This window comes from Nannospalax galili, unplaced genomic scaffold (genome assembly GCF_000622305.1).
Source record: "Nannospalax galili isolate Female #2095 unplaced genomic scaffold, S.galili_v1.0 scaffold182, whole genome shotgun sequence".
Taxonomy (NCBI): Eukaryota; Metazoa; Chordata; class Mammalia; order Rodentia; family Spalacidae; genus Nannospalax; species Nannospalax galili.
The window spans coordinates 2,949,333-2,973,557 of NW_008348662.1; the positions used below are offsets into that span (position 1 = coordinate 2,949,333).

At 44.4% G+C, this 24,225-nt stretch overlaps 1 protein-coding gene across 1 annotated transcript in view; it reads right to left on the reverse strand.

Annotated features, from left to right (window-relative positions):
- The window catches only part of Tbc1d8 (TBC1 domain family member 8), a 107,891-nt gene extending 83,674 nt beyond the window's left edge, over window positions 1-24,217 (reverse strand). Inside the window, exon 1 of the mRNA XM_008845880.3 lies at window positions 24,078-24,217. Coding sequence (XP_008844102.1) covers window positions 24,078-24,204 — 127 coding nt within the window. The 5' untranslated portion in view covers window positions 24,205-24,217. The remainder of the gene's footprint in view (window positions 1-24,077) is intronic.
- Window positions 24,218-24,225: the final 8 nt, after the last annotated feature.

A 24,225-nucleotide genomic window follows, 5' to 3' on the forward strand; every position in this document is an offset into this window, starting at 1 on the left:
CCCTAGCATCTTGTATTTCTTTACTTTCTCTAAAGCTTCCTTCTCCCAGCCATGTGGCTGCCAGTCAGCCCTGTGTCTGACCTCCAGGGAGGCTCTAAACCTGCACGGCTTCATGGCTTTCTTTCCTTCTTCCCACCATTCACCTCCTCAAGGCAGCTGCCAACATTACTAGCTCGCCTGCCCTAAGGATTTCTTTTTCCTTAAAACTCTAATAAAACTGATTCTGAACTCTTTGATTCTGTGTCATCTTTCCTGGTGGTCCTGAACTCCACAACACTAATTAGGACTGGGATCTCTGAAAAAAGAAAAACTGATTCTCCCTCAGCAGCCACTGGCTGCCAATAGCTCTTCATCTAGGGGTGGGGCTTTGTGAAATTTTCCTCAACCCATGACTGCATGTTAACTGGTGCTCTTTGCAGGTCTAGTACAGACAACCATACTGCTGACAATTCATGGGAGGGATGTTCCTGTCCTGTTCAGAAGACACTGTCACATGTCAGGTTACACTTTCTGAGTTAGAACTCAGAAAAGCAGACAGGTTCAGTGATGGAGGTCAGCAAGCACTGCCTTCTTATCTGTTTCTATTTTGTTATTTTCCCTGGCCCTTTTGAAATTTAGTAGGACAGAAATATTGGACATAAGTTACACAATGTCAATGAACAGTAAGAGACCCCAAAAGAACAAGGGTTCATAATGGAACATATTCAAGCTTCTTATCAGGAGGACTTTGAAGAAGAAAATGAGTCAGGAAAAAAGAAGTCCAAGAGGAATTATAAAGAAAAAAAGAGCAATGTCTTAAACCTCTATAAAGTTATCAGCTGTGCCTACCTGAACATAAGTCATTTTCATCCCACTCCTTCATTACCTAACATCTATCACATATCACACATGCAACGACTGCCATAAGCTTTCCCACACCTCCTCCTCTATCCTGAAGTAAGTGAGGCCCCATCTCCAACATTCAAGGAGGCTCTGAGGCTGGTGTAAGGTCACACAGCACATGAGTCAAGAAGGAGCTGGTACTCACATCCAGGAGAATGCCCCCAAAGCAGCCTCTCAGCACAATGCTTAGACTGGCAGCCAAGTTTCTAAGGGACTAATTTATGTTCCCAATAGACTTCACCAGCTGCCTGAGGCAGGGGGTAGGCCGTGTCCTCAGAAGGCATCCATGGTCCTTATTTCCACACAATCACATAGATACAGCTGTGAAATCCTGCATAAAGAGGTGTACTGAGACTGGGAATGCAGTTCAGCTGGGATGCTGGCCCTGTGTGCACAAAGCCCTGGGTTCAGGCCCCAGCACCACATAAACTGGGTGTGGTGGTATATACCTGATAACCTAGCACAGGGGTCACCAAAACTTTAAGGCCAGCTTGGGCTATATAATAAGATCCTGTCACAAAAAACAAACAGCCCTGAATGCTATGATGCTGACTTGCCAGCCAAGACGTACGCACTGGTGCAGGAGTCATAGGGATGTTATGGAGGCACCAAATATTGGTCAAAGTATAAAAGGTGTTCTGCCACACAGTAAGAGTGTTCACATGTATGATGGCCTCTGTTGGACACAATATTAGGGCCAGCAGCACCTGGGGCAGCCACGTGACACAGGCCAATAAAAAGCAAAAGCACAATATTATGTCCCAGGAGCACTGTGCTCGCCTCAAGGCCAAGGCCTCATGAATACTTTAGTCAGAACAGAAGAATCAAGCAGACAGAGAAGGTGCAAAGAGCCTGAGAGCTGGGCAGTACTGTGGGAGTGACGGGCTGTGACTGATGCTAACATGCTTTGTGGCAATCTTGCAGGATGCACAACGGACTGTGAATACAGACACTGTGGCTTCCCTAGGTAGCCACTCAAGCCTGCTCCACAGCAGAGCATGTGACTGGGAAAGTTGTGCACCTGATGCTTAGCTTCCCCCAACAGCCACCTGGGAGAACTATCTGAGCACTTTCATCTGGGGATTGATTCTGTCTACTACTCCCCAAGAGGGCACTGTGGGTGCAGTTCAGAGCACAATGCCAGCACACTCTTGGGGCAATAGGTCAGCCTGGTAAAAAGGGAGCCTCATTACCTCAGCGCTGACTGTTTAGATTCAGCAAGGAGCTCTTGAGTAAGAACAAAGCTGTAAACCCTCCACCTCCACCAGCCAAAGAACTTGTCCTCTCTAAGCCTCGGCTAGAACTGCAGCACCTTCCTGCGCAAGCCTGAAGGCTGTCAGGAAGCAGATTCACTACAGTCTCCCACAGAAATAACCCAATCCTTTCTCCTCTCTTTATGGGCAATGATGAAATATCTTTATCTTGACACAAACTAGCATTAAAGTGCCATGTCTCAGGTACACTTAATATCTCAAGGTTTCATGAGAAAGCCTTCCTAAAAATCTCTTTTGCAGCTGGGAAGATGGTTCAGTCAGTGAAGTTCTTGCTGTACAAGCATGAGGACCTGAGTTCAATCCCCAGCACACACAAAAGGCATATGGTATGCACTTGTAATCCTTGCTGAGGAGGATCCCTTGAAGTTCCCTGGCCAGCCAGTCTGGCCTAATCATTGAGCCCAGGTTCCAGGGAGTGACCCTCTCTCAAAAAACCAAGGTGGACAGCTCCCGAGGAAGGACACCAGAGGTTGACCTCTCACCTGCACACACACAAACATGCACGTACATACAGAAACATACATGCAAATATGCATACATGCAAATATGCGCATGTGCAAAACATGCTCATGAAAATATGCATCCACGCATGAACATACCCAAAGAAATTGCTTTTGGGAAATCTGAACAACCTAAAGGATTATTTGCAGGGCAACCAAGAGGGAAAACACACACCGCTATCCTCCAAATTCCCTCAAATAATGTTTTTAAACCGTCTTCAAATGTAAGGAAACACTTTGGGTTAATTCAGTGTGTAATCAGTGGCTGAAGTAAATGCAGGGGTTTGGCAGGAGTTTCAAGTAAACCCATAGCTGATGGAAAGCAAATTAGGCTTGTTCTCTCCAAATGCAAAGGACAAGGCTGGTCTGGGGACCAGACTTAACTTGGCTTTTCCCCTCCAACTCTCAAGACATAATCCCCATTTTGGTATGCAGCCAGGGGCTGGTATCAGGGGGACACTTATTTGGTAGTTACTTATGAGGCTGTGGGAAAAAAATGCTACAACCAGTTATGAAGGGGCTGAGTGGGCCAGAGAATCCTCTCATAGCATCAGGGGACAGGGGAGGGCTTCCCACAGCACAGCACAGGAAGCCAAATGCTGTCCCCAGAGGGTCAGAGCCTTCTCCAGAGCCTCAGAACCAAGTTTTCCAATGACCAAACTATCTCACAGATACAATCTATGAGCACCAAGGTCCATGACACCCATGTGCAAATCAATTTCCTCTGAGCAAATAATATTTTTATGCTCGTTAAAAAACAAAACCCCAAGCTGTCTCCCATGACAAATGCACTCATCCAAACAATCCAGCAGCCTTCCGGCCACTCCTCTGGCCAACATCACTTCTGGTCAACAAGTGTTCTCCAGCCAAGCAAGCACCTACAGAGCCCACAGGGTACTTAGGCCAGAGTTCAGATTCTGACAAGACAGCCCCACATTCCTGAACCTGCTCCTCACCACCACTCCCTATGAGGCAAGATGAGTCTGAAAAGAAAAACCGTGGAAAATATCACATTTTCCATGATTACTGCAGGACTCTGAACACCATTCTGACAGATTTATGAAGCCCTTGCAGTCAGGAACTTGAGAAAGAATACAAAGATGTTCACACACACACAGACAAAAGCCTCTCCAGAGTCTTATTTCCACAAAGCACAGCACAGCCAAACCTGTTACAGTACAATGCCACCTATTTCTTTTTTCTTTCTTTTTCTTTCTTTCTTTCTTTCTTTCTTTCTTTCTTTCTTTCTTTTAAGATCTTTCTTTCTCTTTCTTTCTTTCTTTCTTTCTTTTTTTTTTTTAATCTGAGTTGGCCTGGAACTCACTATGTAGACTAGGCTGGCCTCAAACTCACAGAGATCCACCTGCCTCTGCCTCCCAAGTGCTGGGATTAAAGGCATGTACCACCACGCCTGGCAAAGCCACTAAAATCCTTCTTTCTATTCTAGAGAAGGTCCTGGAGTGGCCTCCTGGCCTTACTTCCAATGATATCCTCTGCAAAAAGCAACCCCCAAACCACAGTCCACAGTATCAGCAATAACGTGTATTAGGCAAAATTTCCTGTCTTTTTATACCTAACAATAATATGAAATAGCCCTCAGAGAGGAGGTGTGGAGATCTCACAGTACAACAGCGAGATGCAAAGCCTAGAGGTCTGGGAGCATCTACATGCATTATTTTAAAACTCTCACCTTGACCATACATGACAATGCTATTCATCCCAACAAGATAAGACAGAATTGTCATGACTTTGGGGCCAACCTGGGCTACACAGTCAATGTTCCAGGCCAGCCAGACTACACAGTGAGACCTTGTCTCAAAAAAAAAAAAAAAAATCAGAACTAGGGACGTAGCTCAGTCATAGAGCACTTATCTAGCAAATGGTAGGCATGAGGTTCAATCCCCAGCACCACAAAAAGGAAAACATGAGTTCAATAGTAGACATGGAAGCTCAGTCTACCCCTCCAGGTTCTACTTTCTGAATAGATCCCTGCTGATACAGGGCTTTGGAGGCCGACTTCACATAGGTACTGCAATCCTGTGCCACAGAGACTTGACACCATACTGCCAACAGGAAATTGTGACCCTGAAGAAGTAGACCTTAGAATATCAGACACTCCATTTTGAGCTTTTCAATAACCCTGCTCACTTCATATCCCATGAGGCAATGCATTTACCATCTAGGGGGAGGGGAACAGAGTTCCTAGACACAAAGTACTCTGAGGCAGGAGGAGTCAAGGAGATGAGAGGTCTGTCGTCATCTGACAGGTGAGGACCATGAACTTGAAGGAGGGTGCCACGCACAGGACTGCATACGTGAGGCTCAAACCCAGGCCCCAAGTTCTACCCTAGGTTCTTCCCATTGCTACTTCTCGCTTTACAGATTGAGGATGAAAGTCAACCCTCGCCACAGGGTTTACATGATACATTTAAAATTTGAGAACAAGGGCTAGAAATATGGCTCAGAGGTTAAGAGCTTTGGTTGTTCTTGCAGAGGACCAAGGCATGGTTCTTAGCACCCATACTGGGCAAAACACAAATGCCTGTAACTCCAGGTCCAGGGGATCCAACACCTCTTCTGACCTCCATGGTGCCCATATATGTGCACATGCATATATTCAGGCACACATACACACACATAAAATAAAAGTGAGTCTTCTTTTTTTTAATTTTGAGGACAACACATCACTTCCAACACTCCCATAATAGACAGGCTAGGGCACGCTAATGACTAAGCACAGTGCCTGTTAACACTACCCCAGGTAGTTCAGATCCACTTTCCCAATTATTCATAACACTTACTGGTTATGTATTACTGGTTCAATTTCATCAAAAAGGAAACCAAGGCCCAAGGTCATCAGAATAACAGAAACAAGATTATTTTCCCTGCCTCCTGCAAGTCTTATTTTTTTCCCCTAGTAACACTCACTCACAGATATAATTGAGAACATGCTGAAAAATTCTCCAAAGCCAAATTAGCTTCTGGCATTTCACTCAGAACTTAGTTATAAAAACAAAATACATGAAACCCAAAACAAAAGACTCAACAATAAACCTGAAAACACTGTCGCTTTTTTTCTTAAACAAATTTCAATGTGCCTCTGAACAACTTCAGTTCCCTTTCAATTCTTTACTCCTCCTTAAAAGAAAAATAAGAACCTCAAGAGCCAAGATGAGAGTCCTCAGGAAACCAGAGTCCAGGGCTGAGGGGTGCCACCCCAGCAAATCAAGTGTGATCCTCCATGTACAATCCACAGAAGTCAGTGGGAACTGAGAATCAGATGCAAAGTCAAGGTCATCTCAAAATTTAACAAAGAATTACCACATGATCCAGCAATTCCACCTCTAAGATACACACTGGAAAGAAATGAGAGTGCACCCTAGACAGATACTTGCTGTGCTAGCACACCTGCTTTCCTGAAGTATTATTCACAATAGTCAGAAGAGGGGAGTAACTAAAAGTCCTTCAATGGACAGTGAATAGAACATGGTATGTGCAAGCAATGGGATATTAATCAGCCTTACATATATTCCTGGGAAAACTTGAAGACATTATGCTAAGTGAAATAAAAACTGACAAAAAAAAGATAAATGCTGTGTGATTCCACTTAGAGGAAGGACCTACAGTACTCAAATTCATAAAGGCAACAAGTAGACTGGAAGTTGGTAGGAGTTGAGGGGAGGGAGAACAGGAGTGGCTTATTCATAGGTAGCTGCTCAGCTTAGGAAGATAAAAAGTTCTGGTGGCAGATGGTGGTGATGACTGCACAACATTATGATTCTACTAAATGCCCCTGAACTTGCACACGTAGATGGTTTAGATGATAGATGGTATGTTCTATATTTTTGCCACAATTTTTTTTAATGTGTACGTGTGTATTGCCTGCATGTAGGTAAGTGCACCCATGTTGTGCAATGCCTGTGGAGGACAGAAGAGGCTGTCGGATCCCCTGGAACTGGAGTTACGGACAGTTGTTAGCTGCCATGTGGGTGCTGGGATTCAAACCCAGGTCTTCTGCAAGAACAGCCAGTGTTCTTAACCACTGAGCCATCTCTCCAGCCCATCACAATATTTTTTATGACTGTTAAACCATTTCAGCCAGGTTTTGTGATACACGTCTATAAGTCTACAATCCCAGCACTTCAGAGGCTGTGCAAGAAGAATGGCAAGTTCAAAGGCAACATGGGCTACAGAGTGACCTTGAAACCAGCCTGGTTTATGGGACAACGCGCTACCTCAAAAACAGGGAGGGATCTCTTTTGAATACACATGCTGTGCACACAGCATATACACACACAATGTGCATTTCCTTAGTGGGAGCAAGTTATGGATGAGTCAAATTGGGCTGGGGGTGGGGCAGTCATGGGAACCTACTTTTTGGATACTTCTTTGTTTTGCTGGAAAGGGCTAACCTCAAATCAGTGACTAAAAAGTGAGTCCATCTCTGTCCCAGGCAGGTCACTAAATCTCTTCCTAGCTTTCTCATCTACATGAAGAAGGGTCTCCAATCCTATCTACTTGTGGACCTGCCATGACCTTTGTGGAACTTGGTGAGCAGGAGCTGCAGCAGTGAGGCAGCCATCCTCAGGATCTGGAGCCTTGAACCTGCAGCTGCTAGGGCTATTTTTATGTGGGAAGTGAGTCTATTTCATCCCTGTTGCCTCCAGAAGGCAGCTGGGCGGCTGAACGAAAGGGAGCAAGGGCAGGAGAGGTCAGGAAGCATCTATTCACCACCTCCACAGAGCTTAGAAGGGCTGAGCTCATGGAACAGGTGTCTGTACCCTGAAGCCCAGTGCAGGTCCCACCCCAGCTGTGCATATACACACTCCACAGGCCTCAGTCCCTAGTGGACAGGAATGGTCAGCCAGCCTCCCAGGGACCAAAGCTGCCTGTTCCGATTCCTGGAGCTTCACCGCCAGACTCACAGTTAATACACTTAAACTAGGTAAGAGCCGCAAAAACAGCTCAGTGGCCCAGATGCCCTTGACTAGATGTTTGTTCTCAACAACAAGGACTACAAAAAGCCAACATCTTGGAATATGATGAAGACAATACCAAATGTTTTAAACTTGTTTCAGAAAAATGACACCAGGCCATCATACTTAGCAGGATGCACAGTATATACCTGAGAGCTCTGCCCCAGATTTCCAAGGTGACCTCCAAGTCCCTAGAGGTCAGGTTTTTGCTTGCCCTATATCCAGCCTGGAATAGAGTCAGGTACACAGAGGCTCATGGTAAACATTTTCCAAATGACCCTTTCTTAGATCTTCCTTTTCTTAAATTGAACTGTTTATGAGCCACAACCAAAGCCTAATTAACACTGTTCCACACAGGCATAGATAAGATTAAGTTGTCCTACAATGAAGTCATTCATAACTTGGGTGGGAGGAACTAGCCACCGATATACGCATAAAATAAACCATCTAGTCAGGACCCCAAGAAATCTTGACTCTAAAAACACAGCTCATAGGTTATAAAACTTACTGTCTCAATAAAAGCAGGGAGTAGTTGGTTTCAGTCTCACAAAGTTATTTTCCTTGTAACAATATACTAAAGGTTGTTAATACAAGTATGTTTTTGCTAGACTAAAAACACACTTCAATCAAATGTGTGAATTCCAGATTCAATTGTTCTACTTTATCTTGTTTTGGTTTTTTGAGATGGTCTTGCTATACAGCCCAGGCTAGCCTTGAATTTGCAATCCTTCTGCCTCACCCTCCTGAGCACTAGAATTACAGGTGTGCACACCTCACCTGATTGATGCAACACTTTATCCTTCATATTCCGGCTTTTCCAACTGACCAAAGCTGTCATGTGCAGTGCTTGGCCCTCTCTCCAGTACCCACTAAAGGTTAAGTACAACCTGTTTGTCCCATGTCTCTGGGCTCCTTTATTGAGAACTGTTTCTACCACCTTTGTCTTTTATGACGTTGGCATTTCTGAAAAGTCCCCTTCCCCCTCCTTTTGATCAACCAAGTTACTTTTAGTTTGTAAAGCAGGCAATTCTATTATTTAAAATTTAGGCTACATTACTTAAAGGGTTTAAAAAAAAAAAAAAACTTGATCTGAGTGGATGAATGTCTCCAGTTCCATGATCAATTATTTCACTTTTTTTTAGAAAATAGAAACTTTAATAGAATTCTCCATACTTAAAATTTTTCTAATGTTTTACTGAGAAGAGTTATAATTTACATAATTCTAAATAAAGCTTCTTAGGAATGCACACAACAGTGTTCTATAGAGTATATTAATGTGTGTTGTCAAACACTTCTGGGATTATGAGCTCTCTGTCCAAGTCCATCAGCTACTCCCATCCTGCATCACCATCATCACCACCACCACCACCACCACCACACTTTCTAATGGTTTCTCTGGTATAAATGGACATTTTGCTATGGGGACTCTGGTCTTGAGTCTTAAAAAGATTTCAGACATCAACACGACCAATCTCTGGCTTTGTTTTATAGTTATTAGAGTTCCTATAAAGTTTAGTTCAAAGAAAGTAAATAAGTCTGCTATTATATAAATCACTAAAAAGAAAATTCCTCAGATTATATTTAGTAGAACTTGCTTGAAGAAATAAAGCAAAACAAAAACAATTTTCAAATCAGGCAGCTCTCAGATCACAGCAAGTTCCAAGAACTCCAACCAATAATGTGATTTGACAGCATGTGCAGAAGAATGACTAAGGCATAGAAAACTACTTGATTGACTTAATCAACCAGTCAATTAGTTATGACCTAGTTAACTAGTGACTGGGCCTCCTCCCAGCAAAGCTCAGTCACTATGATTAACCCTACATCTTCTTGGTATGCTGGGCCAGTGCAGGTGTCCAGTCCACAAACTCAGCCTCCCAACAAGTTTTATTTAATAAAACAGCATCAAGTCAGACATGATGGTTCACTCTTGAATCCCAGCACTTGGGTGATGGAAGCCAGAGGACCAAGAATTTAAGGTCACTCTCAGTTACACAGAGAGTTCAAGGTCAACCTGAGCTACAGTAAGAACCTTTCCCAGAAAGAAAGAAAGAAAAAGAAAGCTTTGATCAAATAAGACCATAGGGCACTGAAACAGCAGTCATCCAAGAAGAACGACAAGGGTTCAAAAGGACATACAAGAAAAGTCTCACCTTTCCAACAGAAGACTAAATCATCAGAAGACTAATCAAGCCCAGACCCAGCTACAATGGGACCAAATGGCCAAGAGAGCCTTGTTTCACAAGCAATGCAATTATAATTCTGTGTACTGATCTGTTGTAGCTGCAGTTGCCAAAGAGAAGTCTTTCATTCTTCCCACAGGAATTATTTCTACTTTTAACTGTCCTATATTAGTCAGAGTTCAATGCCTAGTCATCTTAATTTCTAGAGACAACCGAGGAAGCAAGAAATTTTGAGTAGCTTTACTTCAGCAATTTGAAAATGAACATCATTTCATAAAATCATTAGAAACATGTTTCTTCCTCAGACAATTCTTCTCATGTCTACTCACAGACCCGAGTTTACCTAGCAATCCTACACGGCACAAAACCAAGATGAACCCTGAGCAGAACTGCTCATTAGCAAATACTTGCAGCACCACACTTTGGAGAGCAGCACAGGGAGCTCAAGTCAACTCTTCACTGGTTTGCATGTGTTAATACAGGCGACAAGGAACAGACCGTCTGTTTTCTTCTGTATTTTCTCACCACATACATGCATTTGTTTTACTTACGGCTCTCATGGGGGATGAAACTATATCCACCTTGTCATTACCTCCTGTGCCTTAGTGGAATGTGTTACACTTAAATGGCCAAGCATCTGTTAAACGTCACACACCATCAGCCTGTCAACCACTTCAACTCTTCATGACTCAATACTTTCCAATCAGGATACATACCTCATTTCTCACCAAAAGCAGTGAAGAGCTATTTTCAGAACCATCTCTGATAGTCTATCTCAAGCAATAAAGGCACCTGAGCAGTCACCTACTAGTAAGATCACATTGATGCTATCATAAGCTTTAGTAGTTGACTTTCTTAAAGATGACGCAGACAATTCACAAATATCTACCCTTTAAGTCAACACGTTGCAAGACCTCAAGTTAAAGATTCTCAAAACCATGACAAGCTCATGACAAATGTTCATCTACATTCATCTTAAATGTGCTTGAGCTGCTCAAAGTTAGCTGTTAAGTGTTCAGAAATACCACCCAAAGACACTCAAAGAACAGTAAAATGCAAAGATGAGTTCCTTCCACTGAAAGAGAGGGCCTTCAAATAGACTAAAGTTCCCTGCACTGAAAGACAGGTCATCCAAAAAGACTGCTGATAGCACTGGTCGGAAAATTAATTCTAATTTTAGGAGAAGAAATTTCATCTTGCCCAGACAGCCCTTGCTACAGACCGTCCTCCACTCTTCTAGGAGCCCATTCATCCGTCCTAATGACCATTCCATCTGTGGATATTTTCTTCACCCCCTGCCCGTTTTGTTCATTTCAGAAAAAGGGTTGAATCCAGAAACCTTGCCTTTTTTTTTGACTGAACTGCCTCCTGATTGCTCTAAGTCAGACTTCAGTCCAAAACGCCATTCTCTGCCAAGGCAAAGATCAGGTTTAAGTAGGAAGCCAAAACAAAAACTGTCAACAGTCAAGACTTGTTGCAGACACATGTCCTTGCCTTCATTATAAAGTCTTTCAGTGATTTTAATCTTCCCGCTGCTCCAGGTAGAGAAGGAGATACCTTCATAAATAAGCTTCCTTCCCTAAATATTGGTATCAAAATAACAAAAGCAGGCAGCTCCCTAACTGCTTCTGTTCCTCTGGGAGAAGGCCTGTTAACACACAGGCAGACACAGCATTTTCTACATTAAACTAGGATCTTTTTGATTATCAATCTAAGCCTGAGATTTTAACTAAGGCATACAGGTGGTAAAAGCAGCAGACCCCACTTATCTAAGGGCTCAACTTCTATAAACAATTCCCTCTCCATTTAATTTTTTTTTAAAGTCTCTGTGTGCTAATTTTAATATTTCACTTATAATTTTTATTTTATGTGTATGAATGTATTGCCTGTATGTATGTAAGTGCACCCTCCATGTCATGTAATGCCCACAGAGATCTGAAGAGGGCATCAGAATCCCTGGAACTGGAGTTACAGATGACTGTTAGCCACCTCGTTGGTACTGGGAACCAAATCCATGTCCTCTGCAAGAGCATCCAGTGCTCTTAATCATCTCTCTAGTCTTCTCTGTGTGCTAATTTTAAAAATATATCCCAGGGCCAATAAGATGGCCCAGCAGGTAAAGACACTTGCTACCAAGCTTGATGACCTGAGTTTAATTCCTAGTACCCACATGGTGGAAGGAAAGAACTGACTCCCACAAGCTGTCCTTTCATCCCCATACATGAGCTGTGGCAAGCCTGTGCATGTGTATGTGGACACACACACACACACACACACACACACACACACACACACATGTAAATAAACTTTTTAAACCCCATATACCCCAGCCTAGAATCCCAGTACTCAAAAGGGCTGTGAGTTTTAAGACCAGCATGGGCTACATAGACTCTGTCTCAAGAATAATAATACATCCCATTGTTTTCCTGGGGTTTTTGAGTCTTCTTTTCTAATGTGCTCTATAAATAAGACAATTTTATCCACAGCAGAACTCCATCACTGTGGCCACTGTAATTTCTGTAAGGTTCATCCGTTCCTCCAAAAGAAGCACAGTCTTGGGGAATTCCTATACATAAAACTGGGTAGAGTTCCAAAGCCAGGTACTCCGGACCCAGTTTCTACCTAACCCAGGTAGTCACTACAAACCCCAAAAGGGTCATATATATGCCTTCTCCTCCCACAGTGACCCTTGTCACACCTACTTAGCAGCATAAGCTAACTCTGATGGAGTAAGTACAAGGTAGAGTTCCAGACTCTCTGAGTCCAGAGAAATCCACAATTCCCTGCCTTCCAGGAGCTCAACCTATCTTACTGAGCCTACTTCATTTTTCTTTTTTTTGGGGGGGGGGTCAGGGGGGTTGACTAGTCCCCTGAGGTCTCTTTCCAGGACCTGCCCTGTTCTACTGAACCCAGTTCAGTTTCTGTCAGACTTAGATACCTGAGGCTGCCTTATAGGACCCAGCCTTGTTTCTGTCACACCTTCCAAATCCAGGCCTGACCAAAACATTTTCTCAAACTCAGCTCAAACTGCAAATTCATGGAGCTTCAAGAACCAGAAAGAGAATTTACCCAGCAAGAAACAAAATAACGCACTGTGGGACACCTGTGCCGGTTACCTGGTTCTGGGGGAAAGGACACAGTTGCTGGAACTCTGCTTCATGACCTACCTGTGACACCAAAACTATGAAAAAGAGAATCCCTTAGACCAAACAATGCACAAATCAGGCAGCTAAAACTTTAAAGAACCCAGGAAAGTCATTTGTGCAATGAGACTGCCACCACAGAGACTCCTGCAGTATCACATACAACGGCTCTTCAACTATTTTTCTTCCCAAATCTAAATGTTTTATTTGGACAAATGAAAATGAGCAGAAGGTTGAAGGCAAAACAGCATCCACTTAGTTCAGACCTTGTGGTTACAGCCCATTCGAACAGCAGAAATCAGCACTATTGCTCCAGGAAAATAGGCCACCAATGACCTCGCCTAATAGCAACTCCCCAGTTAATACAGCAAAAGCGTGAATTCTGAGAGTAAAGTGTAGGCTGTCAAATTAGCCTCCCCTGGCTATGAAGCTGCCTCAGGGTCATATCACAAAGGCCTCCCCTGGGTGTGAAGTTGCCCCGAAGTCTTCAACTCCCAGTTGGTAGAGTGGCCATGCATCTCAAGTTTGAATAATCAAATTCAACAATATGAACTGGCTGACACACCATGAACAGCACAGTTCTCATGGACTGTCCATTACTGGAAGAGAGAATGCCCCACATTAATTTGTGGGGCACAGTCTCCCCAGCACCTCCTTATGATATGGTCAAGTTAACAAGAAATAGGTGGCCTGCTAGCTCTAGAGTTGTTTTCATTTCAAGCAACCTTTGCTTCTCATGTTGATTTTGGAACATGATCTCACATTAACACACATTAAACTGTATGCACTGAGCCCCAGCTGCTCTGAAACCTGAATGAGTGTCCAGATCTTTTGTTACATATTAAAGCAAGACACAAAAGTGTGTGCTACAGAGAGTTTGGAGACACTGAATTCACTAACATGTAACCTGATCTTTTCTAACCGCAAATCCTTGTGACTGAATCCTAGACACATACATGTACGATGGTCTGCAAGCTACAGATTCTAAGAACAAACTATTAATCTATAGGTTCGTGAGCAAGATTTAAGCCTTGCTTAGGTTTTATATTTAATTTTAATTGTAACAGCAAAACAGCAATATAAGAGATTTGAGGACCCACTCTAACTTCTGTGTCCCACAATCTCTCTGTGATGAGAGGACTCACAGGTTCATGACTCACAGGTGTTTCTGTCATGCAAATACTGCTTCTCTTGGAAGAAAGCCCAGTTCCCTCTACTTTTGCTTATTAGGCAAATCCTATTTGAATGCCCCTGCACTTCTATAGAAAACTCCCCTATATCCCAGTCAATGGGCCACAGACATATTCAAAACGCTCTTAAATGAATTCATTAATTGTTACAATTTGAATATGAAATGTCCTCCACAGACTCACTGTTGAAGGCCTGGTCCTCAACTGGCACTCTCCCAAGAGGTTCTGGAACTTTTAAGGTATAAGGCCCAGCCAAATGACATAGGACATGGAGACATGGAGTGTTCTTGGGAACTTTTATCTTTCTTTGGGGTGTCTCCCTCCTCTCACCTTCCTGTTCACTATAAGGCAAGCTGCTTTGCTCCACCACATGCTCTCAACCATAATGCTTAGCCTCACCTCAGGCCCACGGCAGTGGGGTCAGTAAGAAACCTCTGAAATTATCAGTCAAAATAAACCTTTCCTCTCCTTAAGTTCTATATGTCAGGTAAGCTGTTACAGCATCAAAAAATTAACACAATAATTCAAGACAGCCATATCTCCTGGTTAGTCTATGTAATTTGTAGAAATGATATTGAATCTAGAAATAAACTGCATCGTTTAAATCCTGATCATGTTATTTATTACAAGAGTATGTGTGTGTGTGTCTTTGTGTGTGTGTGTGTGTGTGTGTGAGAGAGAGAGAGAGAGAGAGAGAGAGAGAGAGAGAGAGAGAGAGATAAAGCAGGAACCCTAAAAATCACTCAGCAAAGCCAGGAAAGATTCCCACCAGCATCTGCCCTAGACAAGACAGCATAAAGGGCATCCAACATACGGGCACCACGTGTCATGAAGATGTCAGGCAAGTAACATTACTCAAATTTTTTCAGTGATAAGGCTTGAACTCAGGGCTTCTGGCATGAGCTACACCCTCAGCCCAATGTACCCAATTTTTAAGATGCCACATTCTTCTCAAAGAATTCCTTTTACCAAGTGAATCAATTTATGTCCAGTGCTAAGCCAACATCCTTGGATTCCATTTTAATTAGTTAATTCTTTGGTGGAGGGAGGGGAGCACTACTAGACTACTATACACAACACTTCTGAACGAAGGGTGTGTGAGTTCTTCCTCCATCAACTGACTCCAACTCTCCAGCTACCAACTGGGTACCCAACAATTCAATCTGAACACCAATGACCTAGAACTCCTGCAGACCCTGGAGGTTAAAGACACCTTCCTACAGGACTACCTGCCAATTGCAGGGTTGCTGCTGTACTTCTAACCAATCAGGTATAGACAAGGAATTACCACAGCCCATTCCTGATATTCAATACCTAGGAAACAGATTATTATAAAGGATACGATAAAGGATATGATAAAGAAGAGTCAGATAAAGAAGTACATTGGGTGAGGTCCAGGAGTCCCAAGTCCACAAGCTTCTGTCCCTGTGAAGTTAGGTAGCACTAATCTCACTGGCAATGTGGATATGCTTGCAAAGTCCTTCAACCTTGTTCAGGTACTTTTATAGTTTCATCATTCAATAATTCAATCGTTAGCTCAACCTAAAGCCCCTTTGTGTCACCAGGAGCTCCAGTTGAAGCTGAGAACTAACTCCAAGCTTCTGATCACAGTTGGTCCTTCTGGTAACCATCCCCACTCAGGAGCCCTTGTGTTGCCTCATTAGAATAACGGAGGCCCCTATCACAAGGAAATTCTAAAGGATTAGGAACTCTGAGTCAGGAACTGGGGTCAAAGGCCAATTACTGGCACAAAAGATTCTCCTAACACCCTGTGGCTCAGGAAGTTATAGGAATTTTAGAAGCTCTGTGCCAGGGAGACACCGACTATGTGTTTCTTATTATGTCACAGGAAGTCACTGATGGATTCTCTGAGGCAATTTTCTCTTACAGAATACTTGGCCTGATTTCAAAAACAAATCTTCCTTGGGAAACAGCAACTGAGGGTCCCTCACATATGTTTCACCTGCTCCTGACTACTCAAATCCTGCTGTGACCCAGCTCTAGGCCTGGTAGCTCATCCCCAAGTTCACCACTGCTCTAGCTCCAGCATTCCAGATGCTGTGTGTTGACAAATAATAAACTTTTAACAACAACCAAAAAACATATCTCACCTGAGAGATGTTCCAACCCTGCTTCCCTGACAGCCACTCATCTTCAGCATGCTCCCAGGTGGACACCTCTTGGTACCCAAATTGTTCTCTTGGAGGCTCCCAAGGTCTTACTGGCCTCCTTCATACTGTATGCAGACTGGGTCCCTCCCTCTTTCCTATACACACTTCCTTTCCTTTCGGCAAGGGAAAATAGACTTTTCTGATTTCCTTCTGCCCTACCTGTCACTCCTTGGTTCCTACTGTGACCAAGTTTCCTCCACTGCAGGCACCATCAAGGCTCAATGTTAGAGAAACATTTTATTGTGGAAAGACAGTAACCATGTTGCTGAAAAATAGATAAGCTATGAATCATTCCCCTATATAAAGTTATAAAATTATACATATCTAAACGCACTGAGTAGAATAAACATAGGCCTGATAAAACTAGAAAGAAAAGAAAGGTGGCAACATGGCACTCAGGGCAGGGCTGCCACGAGAATCCAGATGGAGGCAGTGCAAGCAGAGAAGCCCAGAAGTGAGCAGTCAAGTCACTGGGAATACTCTACGTTTTGCTAATGGGTGGTAAGTACACAGGACTTGCTCTACTATTTATTCTTTATGTTTACATTACATATGTAATCTTATTCACACAGGTTTCAAATGGAAAATGATGCACAAGTGCAGCCTTTCACAAGGAGATATAAGAGGATATTTATTATTTTGTCAATTTTTTTCTTTCCTTTTGAAAAAGCAGAGAGCAGGAAGAATAAAATAAAATACAGTAGATTGGTGGAACCCAAGCACTCAGGAGTACAAAGGGCTCAAATTCATACAGTTGAGTTAACTCACTACTAGGGAACTGGGGGAATCATTCTGGCTCAGTGCAAAATCATTTTGTAAAGGTTCCTATGGGCAGTTCTAATAGCTGGTCCAGCCAACACACTGTAGCCAGTAACCAGTCCTTCCAGCATACCACACTGGCAGGAGGAATTAGGAACAATGCTATTATTCATTCTTAGGGTCTGCAGACTTTGCATTTCCAGGATGATAAAAAAGAAACATTTCTCAACTCAGTTCTGCCTGGATACCCATGCACTCAACAAATATTTACCAAGCATGTTCCAGTGGCAAGAACCACACCAGCACTAGAGCACAGCAGAGAGATGAGGCTTGGGACTCCCTACAGTACACACAGCTCATGCTCTGCTTGGCTCTAGATAGATAAAGCCACCAAGAGCTGAAATATGACAGAGGTAGGACTCGTCATGATGGAAAGCAGAAAATGGTACATGAAGACTAGATGGTTCAACTTCAGAGGATGCAAGGGGCAGGCCGGACAGTTCCAGGAAGCGGAATTTAGGACGACAAGAGTAACTGTGAGTCAGGGGAGGTGAAAAGCGTGGGGGAAAAGGGGGACAGAGGGGGGAGCCAGGACAGCAGGCTTCTCCCCTGGCAGAGAAATACCACTCTGGAGGACTTACACTTAAGAGCAAAAAGGAGAGAAGCAGCCTAGGGACACAGCGAAGGGGAAACCCAGGAAATCCCAAAGAGCAATGCACACACACTCAGGCTACTTTTTGATACGAGTGATGAACAAAACCTGTAAAGTATTATCACACTTGCTATTTGCATTTTCAGCAACTCCTTTCCTTACCCAATACCACCAGAATTCGGGGTCAAGATCATCAAATCACCCATGGTCTGGATCTCTTAGGATACCCCAGAGTGACAAGAATGTCTTTGATGATCTATGATGCTTCATTCTTGCTGTGCTCTCAATACATGCAATTCTTGGACATCTCCATGTTTTTATTAATGGTTTATCAGTCCTTAAAGTTGTAACATTATTTTATTTGTTTAATTTTTCAGCTTTGTGCACCTCAATGCAAACTACTTTCTCTATTTCTTCCTTATGATGCTTTGGGGAAACAAGACCAAAGCAGATAAATCTCTAGAGGCGACGTCAGGACATCTCTACAGGGCTACGGGCTTCCCTGTTCAGCCAAAGAGTTTCATTGTTGGTAGAAACACAAACCACCAACAAATTCAGCTACGTGAGTGGATCTCAGGCAATGCCAGACATACCCGCTGTCCTAGTTTCATTTCTGTTGCTGTGACAGAAAACAACTTAGGGGAGGAGAAAGTGTTTATTCAGACCACAATTTCGGGTTACAGTCCATCACTGCAGAGAAGACAAGGCAGGGCCTTGTCACAACTAGACACATCACCTGCACAGGGAAGAGCAGAGAGAAAATAGAGGCATGCATGCTTACCTGTTTTCTTCACTCATACCTCTAAGGATCCAGCCCCTAAAATAGGGACATACACACTGAGGGTGGTTCTTCCCACCACAATTAACGAATTTTTAAAAATCCCTCACAGGCATGCCCACAGGCCAACCTGATCTAGACAATCCCTCACCGAGACTCTCCCCCCTGGTGATTCTAGGTTGTGTCAAGTTGACAATTAAAACTAGCCGTGACAATAGCCAAAAAAGACAGCCCCAATTTGGGCTTCACCAATGCCCAAGCTGCCTATACTCAATGCACAGACAGATACCAGGTGAGGCTCTTCCATGGACTCAAAGAAGCCCTGTACCAAGTCTTCAAAATGCCTTTCCCTTTTTTGTTGTTTTGTTTTGCTTTGCTTTGCTTTGTGAACCAGGATCTTATTCCAGGCCAGGATGCCCTACAACTCACTATGAAGCTCAGACTGGCCTCAAACTCCTATCAATGCTCCTGCCTCAGCCTCTCTGGTGTTGAGATTACATGGGCATAAGCCACCACACAGGTCAAAAAATGCCTTTTCATTGGTCGTTGGCAATACTTAGCCCAGCAATGTTTTCAAATGTTTAATTTTTAAGATACATTTAAGAAGCCAGGCATAGTAGCTTATTCTGGTAATCCCAGCACTGGATAGACGGAGATACAATGTAAAATCTGAGCCAACCTGGGACTATGTAGTTGAGTTTCAAGTAAGTCTGGTCTATGGAATGAGACCCTGTCTTAGAAAGAGAGAGGAGCTAGAGAGATGCCTCAGCAATTAAGAGAGCTTACTGCTTCGGGCTGGAGAGATGGCTCAGCAGTTAAGAGCACTGACTGCTCTTGCTGAGGACACGGGTTCAATTCCCAGCACCAACATAGCAGCTACAAACCGTCCTTAACTCCAGTTCCAGGGGAATCTGAAGCCCTCTTATGACCTCCACAGCACTGCATGACACGGGTGCACTCACATACATGCAGGCAATACACTCCTACACATGAGCCCTATGAGGATCAACTGGCAGTTGATAGCTGCTGGGAGAGAGTCAGTAGTTTCCTTAACAAGCATGATACCTGTTAGGTTGACCAGACTCCAAGGGATAGACCCACACCCAAGAGCACTTGGGGAACACAGCTACAGGGAGACCAAAAAGATAAAATAATAATAATAATAATAATAATAATAATAATTTTTTTTAAAAAAAGAGCTTACTGCTCTTGCAGAGGACCTGGGTTTGATTCCCAGCAATATCAGGCAGCTCACAACCCCCTGTATCTCCAGCTCCAAGGGATCCAATGCCCTCTTTTGGATTCCAAAAGTACCTGTACACAAATGCCATTCGCTCACACAGATATATACATAAAAAATTTTAAACTAGCCAGGCATGGTGGTACACGCCTTTAATCCCAGCACTCGGGAGGCAGAGGCAGGCTGATCTCTGTGAGTTCAAGGCCACCCTGGTCTACATAGTGAGTTCTAGGACAGCTGGGGCTACAGGGAGACCCTGTCTCAAAAAGACCAAAAAAAAAAAAAATTTAACTAAAACATTAAAAGAGAGAGAATGCTTAGGAAATACACTTTTTAAAAAGTAAATGTGTATCTCTTACATCTTTCACAATATAAACTTCTTTATACATTTATAAGTGTATACTCATTTTCTAAAAACTATTACTTCTCTGTTTCCAAAACTATTAGGTGCTAAGCATGAGTAAGCTCTTGACATATGCCACTCAATTCTAACTCTTTCTTTTATGGGACTCCTTGTGCTGGTGGAAACCAAGCAAGGAAAGCCTGACGTGGGACCATTTCTAACCCTCCAAAGTAGTTTCATCATGGCCCCATCTTAGCAATGGGCTACAACTCCAGCTCTAAGAACTAGATAAAGGTAACCCAGGGTGGTAACAGACTCATCCTGACGCCAAAGCCAGCATTATCCACCATTTGCAACTATTGCCCTATCCTTTCCTTGACCTGTTTAGGGAATCAGTCAGTCCACCTCCACTACAAATGCAGTGAATTGTAACTTTATAATATCGTACCTCTTTGGGAAAACAATTATAAGATTATAAAGGAATGCACAGAATCAAATACTGAAAACTAAAATAAAATCCTTTCGGGGGCACATCTGGGCAAGGGTACTCCAGCTTTGGAGTTACATTGATCCCCACTGCTTTAAGGGTTTCAGGGGTGGAGATGGTATATGTGCTCTCTGTCCACTGCCTCCCACAGGCTCACTTCTCTGCTCTTTGTTCTCCCAGGGCACACTGAACTTTCCTAAGAATTATTCCCACAAGCTGGAGACTGTATCCAAGTGAACACTATAAGTTTACTTCCTTCCCAGGGTAGCAAAATTGCTTCTGTCAGCAGAGCTTTGGAAACAGCTCAGATACAGAACTCACCGTGCTCTAACCTGAGGAGGTGGAAGCTTCCCAGAACTACCCAGAGCCCAGGATTTCATTTTCCAGTCACCCCTCCCTGGAAGCAGAAATGGGTCCCAGGAGGTGGTAAGGATAACACTGTCTTACTCACCTTTGCTGACCACCTGAAAAGTCAGTACCATGACCCTTCCCCACATCCCCAAAGCAGAAGCTACAAAGAAAAAGAGGAAAAGGGGGAGGAAGAGGACTACATCAACTCTGTTTCCCACCCACCCCCTCCAGCTTCCCACAGCAGTCAGACTGCCAGCTAAACAGGATCAGCTCAGCCTCAATCTGGATGTCCACCCAACTTTCAGCAACAAAAAGGGGGGACACACTCTGTGTATTTATCCATGTATTCCTTCCTCCTAGAGATGTTTACTGAGCAAACTTTATGTACCAGGTACCACCAGAGGTAAAATATCTGCCCTATAAGCAAGCAATTTAATAAGAAAATGATTGAAGAGACTGTGAAAGTTATGGAGAAAAACACAACTGGAGATGTATAGAAGGGGTGTGTGTGTGTGTGTGTGTGTGTGTGTGTGTGTGTGTGTATCGCTGAAGATGGGTACTCCAAATTGTTTTAATCCTCTGACCTTTGTATGTTTAAACTCCTACTACCTCATTACAAATTTAGCATCGAAACAAAAGATTACTGCACTCTCTCATTTTTATTTCCAGCCTCTCTTGGCCAATCTACTGGTTTCCCTCCAAACAAAAGTCTAGAGCCATCCTCCCCAACCCTTGTCATTTTAGCCCCCATCTTTTTTTTTTTTTTTGGTCTTTTTGAGAAAGGGTCTCTTTATAGCCCCAGCTGGCCTGGAACTCACTTTGTAGACCAGGCTGGCCTTAAACTCACAGAGATCCCTGCCTCTGCCTCCCAAGTGCTGGGATGAAAGGTGTGCCCAGCTCTCTTAAGCTCTTACAACACTAAATTCTGCCGGATTTGACTTATACATTTTCCACCAACAACCAAAACAGAGCTGCCCTAGTGCCCTGTCAGTCCCAACTACAACCTTCAAAGTGGACCTGTGAAGCCCAGCTCAAAGACATTATGCTAAGTCTGGGCTACTCAATCCCTGTCATTTGCTGGGAGCTAAATGTTCAAAGGTCAAGTGTCAAGCTACAGAGATGTCATCCTTGTACAATCAACAAGAGGTTCTAGATCTCTCAGAAATAATGTGCCTTCTCTTTGTGGGCTTTCCCCTTTTTCTGTTTATCTTACTACCTTTATGAAAATTTTGAGCTGAGGCAAAAGGAGCATGAATTTGAGGCCAGTCTAGGCTATGGTTTCAGATCTTGTCTCAAAGGCAAAGGGAGGGAGGGAAAGAAAGAGAAAAATTTCTGAATACTCATTAGTTCAAGCAGAAGAAACAAGGGAGACCAAGGCCACAGGTATTACAACATGAGACCTACAGCTGGAAGGTGGCCACAGAACTCTGAATTCATTACAAACGGACTTTGGACACCTGAGTCATAAAGTCTCCACAAGGAAAGCTGGCCTGAAGCGCCCCTGGTACAATGGGCAGCTTTGCCCTCTATGTCTGGACTCTACTAGACATCAAGTAATCTGAAGGTTGCATGCAGGCCTTTGCTCACTTGCTCCAGTGGTTCTTTCCCAAAGCAGCCCATGGAACATGGCACATGGTCAATGAACTAAGTGGGTGGACAGACAGATGGACAGTAGATGACAGTGTTTGGGGACAAACTCTCCTTAGGGTTCCATTTCACAAGTCTCCAAGCCCTTCTACTACAGGAGACCATGTACAGCCCAGATAGCCTGTTTAAAGTATCATAAATGTTCAGCCACAGCCACTATCCTCAGTGTTCTCCTCACCCATCCCTCTCCAGCCTCTTGGCCTCTGCTGCAACTTTCAGGGTTCTATCAAGCTCTTACTCCCTGGTCCAGAACCAAGGCCCACTGTGCTGCTCTGGGGCTCACAGAGGACCCAGTGGCCTCCACCCTCCTCTAGTAACTCCTCCCACTAAGCTCACCTGCTGCCCAAGTTGTCCCTGCTGCTCACCAGGCCTAATGGTCACCCAGCTGCCCAGTTCAGAACCCTCCACTGTCTACCACTCCTTCCTACCTAGAACCCTGAAAATTCTCACTCTTGAGGTTCCAGGGAAGTCACTCCAACAAACCCAACTGCCAGCTTTCTCTAAAGCTAAAGTGTAGCGCTTGGTTCTGCGGTTTTAGTGGCACAGTCCTCAGTTTCCCCAACAGACTATTCCCAGAGGGCCCTCCCCAGATTGGCTCAAGAGTAGGCAATCACCAACAGTTAATTAACCTGAGCACACAATTTTGGTCCTCTGATTCCCCCAGCCCCCTTCTTCCACAGAAGGCTGTGACAGGATCATTAAAGTCCCTGTTATTCCGGTTCCTTATCTGAAAGTTTCATTTAGATACCCCAGATTTAATATAGCAGTTCTCCATTGATCCACTTAAACAGGAGCTCCAGCTAATGCAAACTGGCCCCAATTTCTAAAAGCTTTGGATCATCACTTTTTTTTGGGGGGGGGGGATACCTTGTTTTTCATCAACTTCAAAGACTGAGGGTTTTTGACCTATCGTTCCTTAGAAGCCACTGAAAAGAGAAGGAAAAAAAAAAAAAAAACTGACATTGCTCAACTCTGCTATGAAGATCACAAGCTTAGAACTGTATTGCCTCAGTTTCCCCTTGGAGCGGAGATGGTTTCTGCCTCCGGAGTGAGCAAGTCCAGAATCTCTGGGGCCTGCCGAGCTGCCCATCGTCACCGGCTGGCCTCAGGTCCCCAGCCGCGAAACCACCTGGAGCTCCCGCTGCGTCCAGATGGCAGAGTCGGGGCCTGCCCAGGAGCACCCTGGGGCAACTGGCCCGGCACAGCGGCCCATCCCCACCCGGGGCTGCCTCCGGGCGAGCTCCAGAGCCTGCGTTCCCCGAGTTCGCGGACCAGGTACGTCCTCCAGGTGCTCCCGGGCCAGGTGGCACCTGCCTCGCCTGGAGAAAGGCACCAGCCCGCGAGTCCCCGAGACCAACACCGACGGGAGCTGCAGGAGGAACGCAGGAGAAAGAAAAGCAAGCCGAGGCAGGGCCACCTCGGCCCGGGCGAAGCCGCCACCTGCGCCGCGGCCGGGCCGGCGGGGAGAGGCCCGGGCCGAGCCACCCCAACGCGCTCTTACCGGTGAGGCGGCCGCCCCCCTCGCCGTGCCCGCGGCGCCGCTGCAGGATGAAGTAGCAGCTGCTCTTCTGGGTCACCCAGAGCTTCAGCGCGTTCTTCAGCAACACCTCCTCGGGCTTGAGCCACATCGCGGCGACCCTGCCGCACCC